The following is a 16,007-nucleotide window of genomic DNA, read 5'->3' as shown; positions in this document are numbered from 1 at the left end:
GATTAAAAGCCGGATTAGAGTGGAAAAATGGGCATCGAATGAAGAGGTGGCCGGCTTGTCCCTCGAGCCTGAAGAAGTCTCAAGAAGGCGTCGAAAAAGCGAGCAGAAAGTAAAACTGTAACAAAGATGGCGGCGAAGCGGGAGCGTGAACTCATTTCCTGGTTGCGCGTCTGTGTTGTTGTCTGCGCTTTTATTTGCAGTTCGGGGCCCTAGATTTCTGCAGCACCCGGATGCGGTGCTTCGGGGGCTTCCAATGTTGCTGGGTCCTCCTATTGCCGTGGAGACGTGTGATGTGGAGCCTAAGCGAATGAGATGTGGCCTGCGCGGAGACGAAGGCTGGACTTGAACTCAAATCGAGGCTGGACCAAAAAAAAAAAAAAAAAAAAGAGAGAGAGAAAGAAAGGGGCGAGCCTGCAAATTCACAAGCAGTCGCCATCAACATGTCCAAGATTTGACAGGATTCTGTAGAATCAATGTCAGAGAAATTTAGCCACTGAAACGGAAAGGTTTTTAAAGGAATAAAATGGAATAATTTCCTAATAATTAAATTGACTTGAGTAGTTTTGGGGAATATAATCTTATTTTGCATTTCTTCTTATTTACTGTGAATTGCCACACCCTCCTATGGCCAATGATTTGTATACCTACATTTCTTTCTGACATTTTAAAATATGATTCTAAATATTTAAATACCTATTTATTATATTTATTATATTTATTTTAATAATAATTCTTATTATTAGAATCTGGAAATTATACATCAAACATATAAATTAATTTAACCAGCTAATTTGAATATTTTAAAATGTTCCCTTTTATTTAAAGCTTTTAAATTTATTTACATCCATTTCTGCGATGTGGATGATGTGTGTGTTTCTTTTATTTATTTTTTTTATTTTAAAAATATTAAAATGTTATCAGTCATTTGATGGGTTCCTTGAGCCTTCTGATTCAATTCAATCTGAAGCATGCTCACCACCATCGCTCACTGGACTGCATTGATGAAGCCTTAGTGGCCTTACAATGACCCTACACCGTTCTGCAATAACATGCTGCAGATATGATCCATTTAGAAGAAGACTACCATACAAACACTAAAAAACATGTTTGAGCTGCAGGAGACAGCCTCCCACCCCAGCTGAAATGTGATGTGAAATTCTTACTCCCTGTCTCTACCCACCTCCCTGGCGTTGATGGCGTGTTTGTGTGTGTGTTTGTTTGTTTGGTGAGGGATGCTATTATTATTATTGTCCTTGGGTACTGTGCGCTTCCTTTGGAGGCTGAAGGAATAAACGTCCTCAAGGTCAATGAGTAGGTGGGGGCCGGGGCTTTACTTAAGCTATGTCTGCCATTTACAAGTGCCTATGAACATATGCAGATGGATCTCTCTCGGTCTTCCAAAAATCTATTATGTTGACCAGGTTGAGAAAAAAAAAAACCTTACCGGTAGCCTGTGGCATTTCCAAGCTGTAGCAACCGTGTAGTTCTCTATTCAGCCATCAAAACCGTGTACGACGAAAAAAGTGCGGCACTGCCTCCTTACAAGCAAAACATTTTTAAACTTTACCTGCCATCAAGTAACCCAGTTCATTTGACTAATAGAGAGGTATGTCCGCATTATTCGAGAGCGAACGAGCTATTTGATGGTCTGCACTCACACCTTGTGTCTAAGAGGCGGGGGCCTCGGCTCCTTTAAGGCTATGAGGAATTAAACCGGCAGCGAAGGCAGGCGAGAGTGTTATTCTGTAATGCTCCAAGGCAGAGAGGGTAGCGCAGAGACCAATGCCATTATACCGGCTGGGGGAAGAAGATGCGTGAGCTTGCTGCCTTATGGCCGGAGAGAGGTGGTGAAGATGGTCTGAGTTTTGGATCTAATCATTCTGTCGACCGCTTTAGCTTTTCCACTCTTGGTTTTCATTGTTGTTGAATTCTCATGACTTCTTTTTCTTTTTCAGTTGCTTTTTAATTTTTTTCCAATTCCTTTTTTTCTCTTTCTCTCTCTCTCTTCCTCTCCGGACATGCTTTCGTTTTATCAGTTTCTTACTTCATTTCAATGACACATTTGATTCACGCATCCTTACTCTCTAAGTTTTGTTTTTTGCGTTCGTTTGTTTTCCAACCGTTTTGCCACCTGGTTGTAGTACGGAACTGCCGCCTTTTGCCAACGCCGCCGCTCTGACTCAGCATCGCACCTGGACGACTGTGCGCGCGGAAGCCCCTTTTAGCTGCTCTGTGAGGCGCAGGCGAGGCAACAGCCAGGAAACACCGGAGCACACGGCAGCCAGCGCGAGTCCCATCGCAGCTTTAACCTAGACAATCATACAAGCACATCCGCCCTTCCAGCGCACAGACGGGAGCGGGTGAGAAGGAATCGGAACACCAGCCTCTCGGAGCGCAGCCGTGTGACAGAGAGAGACGCGGAGGTAGCCACAGTGTAAAATCCCCTTCTTTTTGCGCGGAGAGCTGGACTGCTTTTCTTATAACCTTGCAACTGGCACATTTAAGGGTGATCAAGAATAACCACTGGACAAAGTGCGAGGACAGAGACGAGAGAAGCCTAGCTGAGGGATTGAAAGGAGCGGGGCATGTGGATATTGGCTTTTATCTTTTCCCAGAGCATCTTGAATGGTTAGTGAAATTTTTAATTTTCTCTTCATTAGTGGGGGAAACTTAATTGACCTCAGTTTCCTCCACGTGCTATGCAAAGCTGGCATAAACGGGGTACGTGAGGAGATGAAAGTCACCCGTGATGCAAATTCATTGAAACATTTCAGTGGTGCCACGGGTGGTCACCTATGCAAAAAGAGGTTGACGGGCGAGGCTGCCACTGCGCTGCGTTCATTTAAGCTTACCTTGTCACATAATTCCGCCCTAACGGCAATCAACTGCACGCACGACTTGAGCAGCACAACAGTGCATAAAATTATATTCACAAGTCGAAAACGCTATGCACGTTGTCAATATGTTTAGGATTATAATGGGGGGAGGGGGGTCGGAAGGGGGGGGCAGCACATGATGCGCCTTTCTCGTCATGTGTTGTCCGTGTGAACTATTAATTGATGCGACCTCGAGCTTAACTGGTGTTTTTTAAAAGCATTGATTTGTAAAGATTTTCTTTTCAAGTTGAACCCAAGCATTTTTACGTCCTTTTAAAAAAGAGATATTGATCTGTACCACGAGTGACGTACGTATTTTATATGATTGCATATTGGCCCCCACAAAACATTATTTTGAGTAACTATTTGAAAAACAAGTTGATAAAATAAGGGGAAATGTCATTTAAAGAAATTATTATTCATACACTACATTTTGGTATTTCCTCTGGCAAATTATTTACCACCAATAAATATATATAAATAATGGATTTATTGGAAAGGAAGCATTTTGCAATCAATTATTATAAACAAACATTAATCAGTGGCATTTAATTATTACTATCAGTTGGTACAATTATTTGTAAGATATTTTTGTGCTGCATGGTGGACCAAGTCTGTGTATTTCTGCCTTTACATGTTTTAGTGCTGCCAGGGTGTAAATAAGGAACATCTCTTTGGGTGACCTGGTGTGTTACGAGAGGAGAGACACTGTTGTGAAGGCGCGTCCCTCGAAAAGCCATCCAAATTAAAAACTAGGCGACAAATAATCTTACAGGCTTACAGAGATTAATGCCAGGGTGAGGACCGTTTGAAGGATCTGGCAGGCCACACAGCCTATAAGCAAACCTCCTCACAGGAGAGTGAAGGGTACAGCCTCCCTCGTCTTGGTGCCTCTCAGTTGTGAGCAAAAGGATGGAAAACTGTATGAGTGTGTGTGTGTGTGTGTGTGTGTGTGTGTGTGTGTGTGTGTGTGTGTATGAGTGTGAGTGTAAAGCAGTGTAGGCATGCAATGCGTAGAAGTGTGCTATGCGGTTCTTTAGAATGTGCATCTGTGTATGCGAGCGAGGTGTGTGTGTGTGTTTGTTTGTGTGCGTGTGTGTCTGTTTGTACGTGCGACTGGCTGTGTGTATATGCGAGCAAGAGGATATGTGTGTGTTTGTGTGTGTGTGCGTGTGTGTGTGTGTGTGTGTGCGAATGTGCGAATGTGGACACATATCTAAGAGCATGCAGCCACCCAAGCCATTTACCCCCCCCCCCCTCCCCCCCACACACACACACATACATAAATTAATTCTTATATGTTCTAAATATATTCTTTACATTTCAATGGTGGTACGCTTGAATACAAACATGCATGGATACAATGCAATCAGGTCTGGAGAGAGAGCGCGGGGCTTCGGCCAGTGGATGAACAGGCTAGGGTGTGTTCGCAGAGATAGAACTGGGGTGGGTGGGAGAAAAATAGAGCTAGGCGATCATGGTGGTGGTGGTGATGGTGGTGTGTGTGTGTGTGTGTGTGTGGGGGGGGGGGGGGGGGGGGGGTAGAAGAAAATGGAAAGAGCCTGACGGAAAATGACAGACAGCGAAAAAAATGAAACAGGCGGTTGAATGTGACAAGCGACCAGTGACAGAGAGCCAAACCTGTGGGGGGGTGGATACCTTCCTTTCTGATGAGATACATATATTACATATATATGTATGTATGTATGTATGTATCTATATATATGTGGGGTGGTGGATACCTTCCTTTCTGATGAGATGATTTGTTTAAATGATCAGAATGTGATCTGCACAGATACATACATATATACAATACATATATATATATATATATATATATATATATATATATATATATATATATATATATATATATATATATATATATATATATATATATAATACACATATATGTAATACATATATTACATATATATGTATGTATGTATGTATGTATGTATGTATGTATCTATATACATATGAGAATGTTGGAGAGGGCTTTAAAAAAAAAAAATGCTGCAAATGCTGCATGAAAAAATTCCCCCCTCAAAAAGAGAAGGGAGCAGAAAGGAAACGCAGGGCAAAAGCAACAACAATCCTCCATTGCAATGAGTAGGGAGTAGGGAAGGAGAGGGGAGCTTGGCTGTAGCCAGAGCATCTCCCTGTATGTGTCTCTTGCAGGCAATCCTCAATTCAGGCAGCTCGTTGATGTGAGAGTCACCCCCCCAGCAACAGCCCTCCACTCCACCATCCTCCCCCCCCCAAAAAAAAGAAAAAAAAAAAGAATCTGATTTATTTTGTAATAACTTCATATTGAAATACCACCTCCATCTTCTCAGCCCCCTTAGAAACTCATAAGAGAACAATAAGGCTCCACCATTAATCACTGCGCCTCAGTGCTGGGGATTGAGTGACTGCTGAGGCTGTCCATTGGAACAGGGGGAGCGTACCATCTCACAACAGCCAACCGGAGGAGGATTAGACCCTGTGGAAAATGTTAAAACGCTATCTTAGTAGGATGTTTAATCTATTTTAGAAGCCCGAGTGAAATGCTCCTGGTGGACAAAAATGTTCAAATGAATGAGAGAGGGAGAGAGAGAAAGAGAAAGAGAAAAAGATTTGATGTTTGAAATGGGATTCTTTTTTTGCGTGTTGAGAGAGGGAGATGGCTTATTTATTTTAAATTACATGTGGGTTTTCAGCTAAATTTCCTACAACACATAACCTTACAGTGCCATTCTGCAGCCCCCCCCGTATTTCTGGTTCTGTGCAGTTGTATTTTGTAAAAAAAAAAAAAAAATCGGGCTTTTTGAGTTTGATTTAGCACATGCTTCTTGGCCCGTCTCTATGGAAACGTCCATTATGCGCGCAGTAGTAGTGTGGAGTGTTAACTAAGGCTATTGTGATGCTGACCCGGAAGTACTCACCATCCTTTCTGCTGATACCTGCTCATTGTTTATGACTGACGCCTGAATGTCATCTTTTTACAGCGCATTTCTATGCAGGCTCATCTGAATGTGCCCTTGAGATTATTTCCATTTTTTACAAAAATAAATATGTATTATATTTATGAATGGCATGGCCAACTCAACAATATCATCACATTCCAGCTTGACATATTTAACACTTGTAATGTAACCCTCTCCGTTTAATAATGACATCCGGATTGATATTTCCTTGATATTTTTTTCCCGTAAAATACAAGGCCATATAATTCTTGCAATTTTCGAACAAGTCATTTCTGTGAGTGTCATCGGGCAGACAGCTGTGGGGAGAGACTCTGAGTTTTTTTTTTTCTTTTTTTTTGCCTTAATGATGCCCCAAGGCAAATCAGATTCAAACTAAACCTGACTGCTGTGGTTACGTCGTCATTATTAACCAGTGTAGCTACGAGAGCACACAGGCCCACCTGAGACTGTACACCGTCTGCAGACTCAGCTAAGACTGAAGCCCTGGCTCTGCCTAGCAGCCTACCAGCCTCCTGCTTTAAAATACACACTGCATCAAGGTAGTATAATTACATGAACGGACACCATGGCAAAGTTTTTTTTTTTTTCAGGAAAAAAAAGATGGAGAAAGAGATAAAGTGTGTGTGTGTGTGAGAGAGAGAGAGAGGGAGAGAGAGAGAGAGAGAGAGAAATAGAGAGGAGGAGTGAAAGAACATGTTGACCCAAGGAAAGCCAACATGCAGCCATTAGTCTAAATAAAGGTTTTGATTTGAGCAAATTTGGCTGTGAGAAACACGGGTTTCCAGGGAGCTAATCTTCTGGGGGCAATTAAGCCAGTGCACTGATTAGGCTCCCATCTGCTGGAGATGCCGGTCGAGGTGTTCCTGATAGACTTACAGCCCATTATCTGGTCAAAGCTTCAGAGCCAGCAGTGGACCGGGCCCAGACAGTGGACTCAGGCATGGGATAGTAAAGACCAGCAGAAACTTCAGACGTGGCCCCAAAAATCTGCAGGCTAATTTTTTCAGCTTGTATACTCCTCCCTTAACCTAAAAAAGGAATATATAAAAACAGATGTATTTAATTCAACCCTATACAAATAAATTACAGTGAGTGTAATCAGCTTTATACATGGAATATGACAGCAGTGATTTCCTTTTTTGCTATCTTTCTCTCTCTTTCTATCTTTCCCTCCCTCCCTCTCTCTGTCTCTCTTGCATTTGCCCCTTTTTAACAGATGTAATAAATTTAGCCCTGCGCCTTCCTACTCGAAGCACTATAAAATATTTTTGGGATTGGTGCCACCCATCAAAACCAATATTTTAGAGCAGCGTGCTGAGGCCCGGACCTCGACGCTCAGAGATGAGTCATTTCAGGGGACTGCTGTTTAGCATTAGACTGGGCCAGGGGTGGCACATAGCGCTTAATTGGCTCAGAAAAAGCATCAGTTGTTCCAGTGTCACATTGAATTATCACAAAGGTGTCAGACAGTCCAACTACTGAGGTTTTCCTTTGCGCTCAAGACTCTTTCCTTTTTGTGTAGATTTATTTTCCTCTCCTTTTTTCATTTAGCATCTGATCTTTTTGTGTTTGGTTTGGAAACATGAGCACAGTCACTTGCACCAGCACAGAGCAGGCAGGCAGCATCACTGTGTGAAGTGAGGACTTCCTAAAGGCTGTGTGTTAATGTTTGCATGTAGCAGGGCTCCCCAGAGAGTGGCACATACGGCTCTCTGTATAGTTTATGCCTTGTGCGATTTCATGGACGTCTTATCTTTGTCTTTGGATTTTCCTCTTCATGACATGCATGAAAAGTGCTTATATAACTAAAACACTGACCATTGATGGTGCACATACAATTCAATGAAAGGTTTTTTTTTTTTTTGTTAGAGATTCATTGATAGCTCCATAACGGCCAAGACAAATGGTATGATTCTATGAAACAAAATGAGAAATTTGTTAGAAATTCTAGTAGCATAATTTGCGTTGTGCTAGTATGTTCATTATTCCTCCAAACATGTTTGATTTGAGGGTTTACACACAAAACTGTCAGATGAAAAAGAAGCCATTTTAAGAGCTGTGGAGAGATGGGTCTATGGGAAATGGACTCCACAGCAGCAAGCTCTCTCCTCACATTCCACATTCCAAGTGGCAGACAGTTTATCCACCGTAACGCATAGCAAGGTGTTAGTACACAATGTTATGGACCAAAAATTGAAAATGCGATCCAAAATTTTATAGAATGGACAAGGAATTCTACACTTTATTTGGCTATAGGCTTTGTTGTAGCCAAATTCCCAGTCACCCCAATGCTGTTTATATGTAGAAACTGCCTTTTAAAATCCTAGCTTAAAATCAGCCCTCAGGTCACCTTTTTTCCATGCATTTAAATTCATTCATTTTTTTGTTCTTTTTGTGCTGTGCCGAATGTGGCCTTGCAGTGGGGGAAACAACAAAGATTGGCCTGTTTTCTGCAGGCGGGTGAGCCAGACCAATATCATGCCTTGTTAAGGTTCTCTCTCACTCGTGGCAGCTCTGCGGCTCTTCGGAGTGCATCACGGTCATTATCATCCCAAGCACCTCCGGCAAGGCATCACCACGTTGTCTTCGTTAGAGGTTCAGCGTTCCACACACACACACACACACACACACACACACACACACACACACACACACACACACACACATACACATACACACACACACACACACACACACAGTCATACATATGAAACGATCCTGAAGTTGAATTAAAGCCAACAGGGATTTAGCCGCTAAAAAACAGTCAGCTAGCCGAGTGCATTTAAATGTTTTCTGGAATATAACGTTCAAGAATAAAAAAAATTGTAATTCTATTCACTCCGTCAATTTTTTCTTCTGTGGTTATTCTGTGTGCACTCCTAATAGTGCCCATCTTATTCATCTAGAAGAGAGGCTGAGCCGTGTTGCACGGCATACACAATCAGGGAGGTTAAACTGGCCTGACAAATGTTTATGAAGTATAATTGCACTGAGGAGCTCTTCTGAGGCCGCTCTGGAGAACGCTTGCCCACAGCAGGGCTGCAGTACCAGGACGCCACTGTGCTATAATAACTGTTAGCCCCTTGTACATGCCTTGTACATACATACCCCTAATGTACACACACACATACACACATACACACACTCACAGACACACACACACACACACATACACACACACACACACACATACACACATTCACACACACACACACACACACACACACACACACACACACACACACACACACACATACACACACTCACACACACACACTGACTGGCTGCATAATGAAAGCTTCTGCATGAAGACCTTAAAAAAGCAAAGCATCCAGGAGTCTAATTAGTACGACGGCAAGGGAGACTGAGGCGCTAACTTTCAGTGAGTGTAAAATTTAATTACAAATCAGAGGATGTCCTCCGACCGAATCTGCTGAATAAGGACAGTATAATTGCACGAGCCCTATGTTAATGTCTTTCACATTGAAATGTTAACTGTATCATTTAGCTCCACATCGGGCGAAAGAGAACAGAGGGAAAGAGAGTGGGAGGAAGAGAAAAAGAGAGAGAAAGAAAAGAGAGAGAAAGGAAAAAGCCCCAGATGTAGATGTTTGATGAGGCATGTAAGAAGGTGGCACCGTTGGCATTTTTAATGTCAACATCTCCCTGTGCCCGCGTTTGGTGCCAATCTGAACGCCTCATCTCCCTGTGCTCGCGTTTGGTGCCAATTTGAACGCCCTCGTCTTATCTGTGGTGAACCATCGCAGAGCCTCAGGGCATCTTTCTCCATATCTGTGCGCGTGTGTGTGTGTGTGTGTGTGTGTGTGTGTGTTTTCTTTTGTCATGCTATGGTTTGGCCATCACGCTGGGCTTCAGTGATAACTAAGGCAGATCATAAGTAGGCTACAGCGTGGCAGGACCAGGTTCGGATAGACAGCATGACAGAGAGACAAATGACTGTGGCTCTCCTTCTCGACGTTGTGATTTATTTTTAAACATGGCAGCTACGCTGCAGATGTAAGAGCAAGTTTGAGGCGGTTATTTTTAGGTGGTCATTTTTTAAGGTGCTGTCATTTGTGTGTGTGTGTGTGTGTGTGTGTGTGTGTGTGTGTGTGTGTGTGTGTGTGAAATTGTGGATGTGCATCTGCATCAGTGTGTGTGTTTAGTGAGCTGTGGACATGAGGTTGACCCTTTTATAATTAGGGGAAACACGTAGGGACCTGGTGAGTCCTCAGAAACCCATATCAGGAAACCATTTCCCTTTTTTCTCTTCTTTAGTCCAGCCTTCTCCCCGCTCTCCTCCCCTCGCTCCCTCCTCCTATCCTCCTCACACACGCACTGTTTTAGGGGGCAGTGCTGGAGAGCCAGGCAGGACCCTAAGCACCACTGCAGGAATCGACTCAAAATGGAGGCCAGGCTGAAGCAGACTGGGGCAACTCACTGCTAGTGTTTTTTTTTTTTTTTAATAAATATATATTTATTTATCTGCCTATTTATTTGTTTATAATTTATTTAATATATAATATATAAATATATAATTTATAAAATTGCCCCTAAGGAAGATGATCTTGAGATATTTCAATAAGGGACGGAGTTCTTGTCCTTACAATGCCCTTGTCATATTTGGAGGTGCACACTGTCCTGTTTTCTCTTCTTTTCTCTGTCTTAGTAGAGAGGGCAGGGAGACGATGAGAGGAGAGTGAGATGGCTGATAGAATTATGTCGTGGGAGGTGGTGAACCTGCCTGTTTTCCAACCACAGAGCCTCCTGCTTGTCTAGGGATTTTTTTTTAGTGTGTGTGTGTGTGTGTGTGTGTGTGTGTGTGTGCGCACCATGTTGCAGCGTTTTGTCAGTGCGATGCAGAAAGGGGGCTGCAGGATGGATCTGTGCACAGTCTTCTTGGCAAATATGGCTTCCTGGACTGCAGTGGACGGAGACTGCCTGCGCGGGTCTGGGCCAGATCGAGGCCAAATCAGAGGCAGCTACTGGTCATGTATCATTCATAAGGTTGTCTTTCCACCTTCAAGAGGCCAGCTATTTTTTAGCTGTTTATCAGACAGTCTAACAACACCTTCAACTGACAATACATTTTTTAGTGTGGCGTTGTGATAGCCAATGTTTATCGTGTGGATTGAATTATTATGTAGAATCTTCCGAAGACTCTATTTCTGGTGTTAGCTGGCTTGTTCTGTATTCTGACAGTAATATTTTTTTAAATGTTTGATGAGAGTTTTTTTTTTTTAAGAGTATACAGACTAATTATCTTTTCAATTTAATCGTTTGAGAGAAGAAATAGACACTGGAGCATACTGTTGGGAATTTAATTTATACATTAACAATTGGCTGCCCCCCCCCCCCTCGCCCCCCGACACATGGGCCTTTTTTGATGTTTTCCTCCGTTTTGAATGTCCCATTAGGGTACGGGTTGCCCGAGGTTTATTAGGTACTGTGCTGCCTTTGCTATCAGCCCTTCCCCAGCAGTGATTATGCTAATTGGTGTTTGATCAGATGATTAAATTATAATTCGATTAATCCCGTGCACTAAATGCTTTGAATACATTTGCGTCAGCGTGGCCCCTTGGCGTGATGGAACCCCTGTCCTCTTGTCGGTACACAAGGAGCAGAGTTAGCCCTGACGCAGGAGGGAAAAGGTTTTGCTGTCACTGGCGATGGAGGTAAAGGGTAAAATTGGTGGTTTGATGGGGTAGAGGGTTGGTGTCTTATTTATTTAAAATGGCAAAGGAAATAGAGTTGAGTGCAGAATTCCCTCATTTGAAGGACCTCACACATATGCCAAACAAGGTCTTTGCCGAGACGTATACCCACATTTTTTTAATGCCTGTTGGGAGCAGAGAGCCTTTAAGTACCATTTTAGAATTCGCGAATGATAAGCCACAAAAAAAAATTCTTGCTAATGCACAGGGTTCTAGGCAGACCCCTATTTGAGCTGCATAGCCATTATGTGTTTGTGTGTGGTTGAGTCTTTTCATACTCTGATGGAGTCTCAGTGTGGATGAGCTTCAGGACATCACCTTTGAATTTCTTGAATTTCCCCTTGGGGATCAATAAAGTATCTATCTATCTATCTATCTATCCTTGCTTGTTTTGGCATACAGTGTACTGTGGTTTTTAGGTTTTTTAGGTTTCATTATAGGTTTATATGTGTGTATGCATCATGGGAATCAAATCCATGGTCCTGGTGTTAACATTTTCATCCACTAGTTGAACTACAGTGGCTGCTGGAAAGACTAGTCCACTCTGCTAAGGATAGCTTTAAGAAGAACTGTTTTATTAAAATATCATTCTCCACACACCTTCTTTTCTTTTCTTTTCTCTGATTGTCTAACACTCTGTAAAGAGCCATGAGACATGTGTAATGTTTTGGCGCTCTATAAGTATAATTAAATTGAAATTGAAATTGAACACATAACAATATAATAGATATGTCCATATAGCACACACAATAACAATGTTAAGAACGTTATCGTTGGGCATCACTTTGAGCGATTTTGTGAATGAGAGAAACACTGACAGCCAATCAGAATCTGTCACATTTTAAAGGATTCTCATAAACACATGACATGTTTCTGAGAGGCTTTCATTATGGAGGGGCAGTGCAGATGCTAATGTTGTTATTAATGTTGTTAATGTTGTATAGTTGTTATTAATGTTGTTAATGTTGTATAGTTGTAGTTACAGTCATCTTAAGCGCTGCAGATAGGCCTTAACATAACAGGAATTCCTCTTTTTGTCAATTTTCAACGTAATGGAACCCCATTTAACCCAATTCGTTCAAAACTGATGAAAAGGCTAACGATCCTACCTGTGACAACATGGTTACATATAGTAGGCTATACAATAGTGCAAATACCAGGTGCTCATGGCAGAGTCTCCATTCTCCTCAATGTAAGTTAGTGTGGCATCTGAATGAGTTTGAAGACGTTATTTTAACATAAAAGAGCTGCATTCTGTCGCGTTTTAATTCAGTTCTTAAAGTCGATCATAAAGGCCATCCACATGGTTCACCTCTAGTGCACCAGCAGTAGTGGAGGTTCTGGAACGAAGGCTTTCGCGTGTTTAAGCGATGCTGACGGGGCCCAGATTGCGATCGCTCTCTCGCTGAAGGACGGAGGATGGATCGTCTAATCAGACGGGCCGAGAGACGGAGGCACCATCCAGCTGCTGTGTCATAAGTGCTGACACACTTTAGCAGCTGTTCGCCAGAGACGCCTCCATTTGACTAAACACTCAGATCAAAGCAACGGGAGAGAGAGAGAGTGGGGGGGGCGCTCTCGTTAGCGTGGCTAGCGGGAGCTGAGCACGCAGGTTTGTGGTCGAGGTGGCCCCGAGACAGTAGCTGTGTAGCTCTATTATCGGCAACAAACAAATACACTTATTTAAATTGGGCATCTCCTGTACTGGACTGGCTTGAGAAAGCTGCATGTAACCTTGAGATGAAAAGTAAACAAATGTAACATTCTCCTCTACGTTATAACAAGCATGTGATCTGTAAGATGAAGTGAAAACATTTGAATAATAATCAGTGGTATCACATGAACTGCGACAGTGAGGTTGATTTTTCCGCGCTAGGTCGAAAGACAGCTTCTTAGAGGTAACGACATCAGCATGCTTAGCGAGTAACCTTGAAGATCACTGTCAGTTGTCGGATTCGGATCCATCAGATGCTTCAGTCAGGTCAGATAAATCATTTACCACAGCAAGGCCCTTTGATTTCCAAGCTCAACCTTCTCTCCTCTTGGAAGCTCTCCCCATAGTTAGTGCTTGTTTAGACACACACACGGTGGAAAAACACCAGAAGCCAACGTCTGTGGATGGATTATTTTGATAAAAACAAATATGTTTAAAAAAAAATCAAACCGTCTGACTTCAAAGACAGATGTGAATAACATGTAAGGGGATTAATGAGCATCCGGGGAGTTCTAACAGCGCTGAGTTCGCTCATGTATTGGGCAGATGAGCTAGTGAGACATTACCGCTCATATGGAGCGATAAAACGGGCTAAACCTGTTTCGCTCGCTCTACAATATGTCTGTATAATGAGTGGCTTTAAGCCATTTGCATATTATGGAGAACCTAACTGTTGCCCCAGTGTATACTTTACGTGTGTGTGTGTTTGTGTGTGTGTGTGTGTGTGTGTGTGTGTGTGTGTGTGTGTATGTGTATGTTTGTGAGCATGTGTGTGTTTGTGTGTGTGTGTGTGTGTGTGTGTGTGTTTATGTGTCATTGTGAGGCCCTGGCAGATATAAAAGGTCCAGTGATGAACAGGTGTGCTTTGTATCCTTACGACACATTAAAAAGCGTTGTCAACTGACTGACTAACACACACAAACACACACACACATACACACACATTTCCTGTGCAGAGTGTGTGTTTGTGTGTGTATGTATGTGTATGAGCTTCCCGCTGCAAGCGCAAACAGAGAGGAGTGTGTGTGAGGGTGATGGAGACACACACCTGCCGCCTCGCTACCACAAAGAAGACTCTGAGGCCCCCACAGGCTCCTCTTTCATGGGGTCTCTGGAGCGACGGGTGTGGGGCTCTCGCCAATCTCCTTCCTGCTCGCCTCCATTTTGTTTTGGAGCCGTGTGGGTGTGTGTGAGTGTGTGTGTGTGTGTGTGTGTGTGTGTGTGTGTGTGTGTGTGTCGGTGTGTGTGTGGCGGGGGGACTCAGGTTGGGGAGGGTGCTGGCGATGGTGAGCCAATGGCGCACGTTTTGGAACTCATTAACATCGCCGGCAGCAGCAACTCTTTGTTGGGACGCTCAATATATCAGTGTAGGAGATGCAAAGCAGGATAATGTCCTGGCACAACGGGGGTGATTGACTCCACACAGCCTTTTGACCAGTGAGACAGAGAGGCGCTCTGTGCCCCTCAATGGACGGGTTGTGGAGAGTGCACTGAGGAACTCTTTTATTTACAAAGAGTGCATCTTTCCAGCTCTCCTCCTCTCTTCTTCTTTCTTCTCTTCTTTTTTCTTCATCTTTCTCCCTCTCTCTCTCTCTCTCTCTCTCTCTCTCTCTCTTTACGGTCGACCTCTGTGGCAAACACTTGTTTCTGGAAGCTGTGCACACAAGTGGTGAATCTGACCAAATGGCGAGATGAACAGATCTCTTTTCATTGGTGCAAGTCAAAATATTTATATATTTCTCAAAGCTCCTCATTTCTGAAAGGTCCATCTTGAAACTTTGACAGTACCCCTCTTCTGTCCCCTCTGAAATGCATACGTCTCCTTTACAATTTAAAAAAGAGAGCTGAGACATTCAAGTTCGGCCTCAAAGGCAGCAGTAGCAGCTGTCTTAGTGACTTTAGGACATAAGGCTCATTGACATCAGATACATTCTCAAGAGTGCATCTGTCAGATAAAAATATCAGTGTCATTCTGTGCAAACAAAAACAAGGCCACATTTTGCACAAACGCTCACAGATCTCATGCTAATCTCTTCTTATCAGCAGCAGTGGTAAGGAACAGCAAAGCAAGACATGGGTTGATGATAGGAGTGTTAGTTTTCGTGGTGTTTTGGTTCTTGCGACCTTGAAAGGTCATCCGCTGTAGAAAGTTATTAAAAAATGTGACAGACATGATCTGTTTAGCTGTTGGCAGTGCTCTGGCCTCGTTTACTGCCACCGATTTAGCCATGCTAGTCAGAGCGCCATTGAGAAGGCCTGTCAATAGGATTAGCATAAGCTCCCGCATGTTGTTTTTGTTTCATTTGATTTGCTGGCAGGAAATTATGTTGCTAGTTTAGAATGCACTGAATTGCTCTGTGTGAATTTCGCAGAAATGTAGGTTACTGTATATATCTGCCCACAATAACGTCTCCATTTTGAAGCTGAAGAAAGCACATTGTATGTTTGTGTGGAGCATTTGCAACGGGTGTGATTTAGATTGCAGATTTAAAATGTGTCGCTTGGAGTACTTGGTGTCTATATTCACAAAATGGAGGATCCAAAATGGATTTTTTAGGGTGTTGGTCTTTTTCTTCACAAGTCAATAGGGATTTAATACTCCCTTCAGAACAAAACACTGATAATGATCTCAAGAAATTGAACTTGTTCATTTTCAAAACATTTTAATGTCCTTGGCTAATATTTTACTGACTGTTTCAAGCTTTTATTATTAGTCTAAAAATCTCATATCTAA

General features: G+C 42.8%; 1 protein-coding gene across 1 annotated transcript in view; it reads left to right on the top strand.

Moving 5' to 3' along the window:
- The first annotated feature begins 1,680 nt into the window (after positions 1-1,680).
- The window catches only part of dscamb (Down syndrome cell adhesion molecule b), a 146,232-nt gene continuing 131,905 nt past the window's right edge, over positions 1,681-16,007 (top strand). The window contains 1 exon segment of the mRNA XM_042063114.1: positions 1,681-2,628. Within this exon segment, the coding sequence (XP_041919048.1) occupies positions 2,586-2,628 (43 nt within the window). The 5' untranslated portion in view covers positions 1,681-2,585.

This window comes from Alosa sapidissima, chromosome 15 (genome assembly GCF_018492685.1).
Source record: "Alosa sapidissima isolate fAloSap1 chromosome 15, fAloSap1.pri, whole genome shotgun sequence".
Classification (NCBI taxonomy): Eukaryota; Metazoa; Chordata; class Actinopteri; order Clupeiformes; family Clupeidae; genus Alosa; species Alosa sapidissima.
This window is presented reverse-complemented; position numbering and strand designations above follow the sequence as displayed.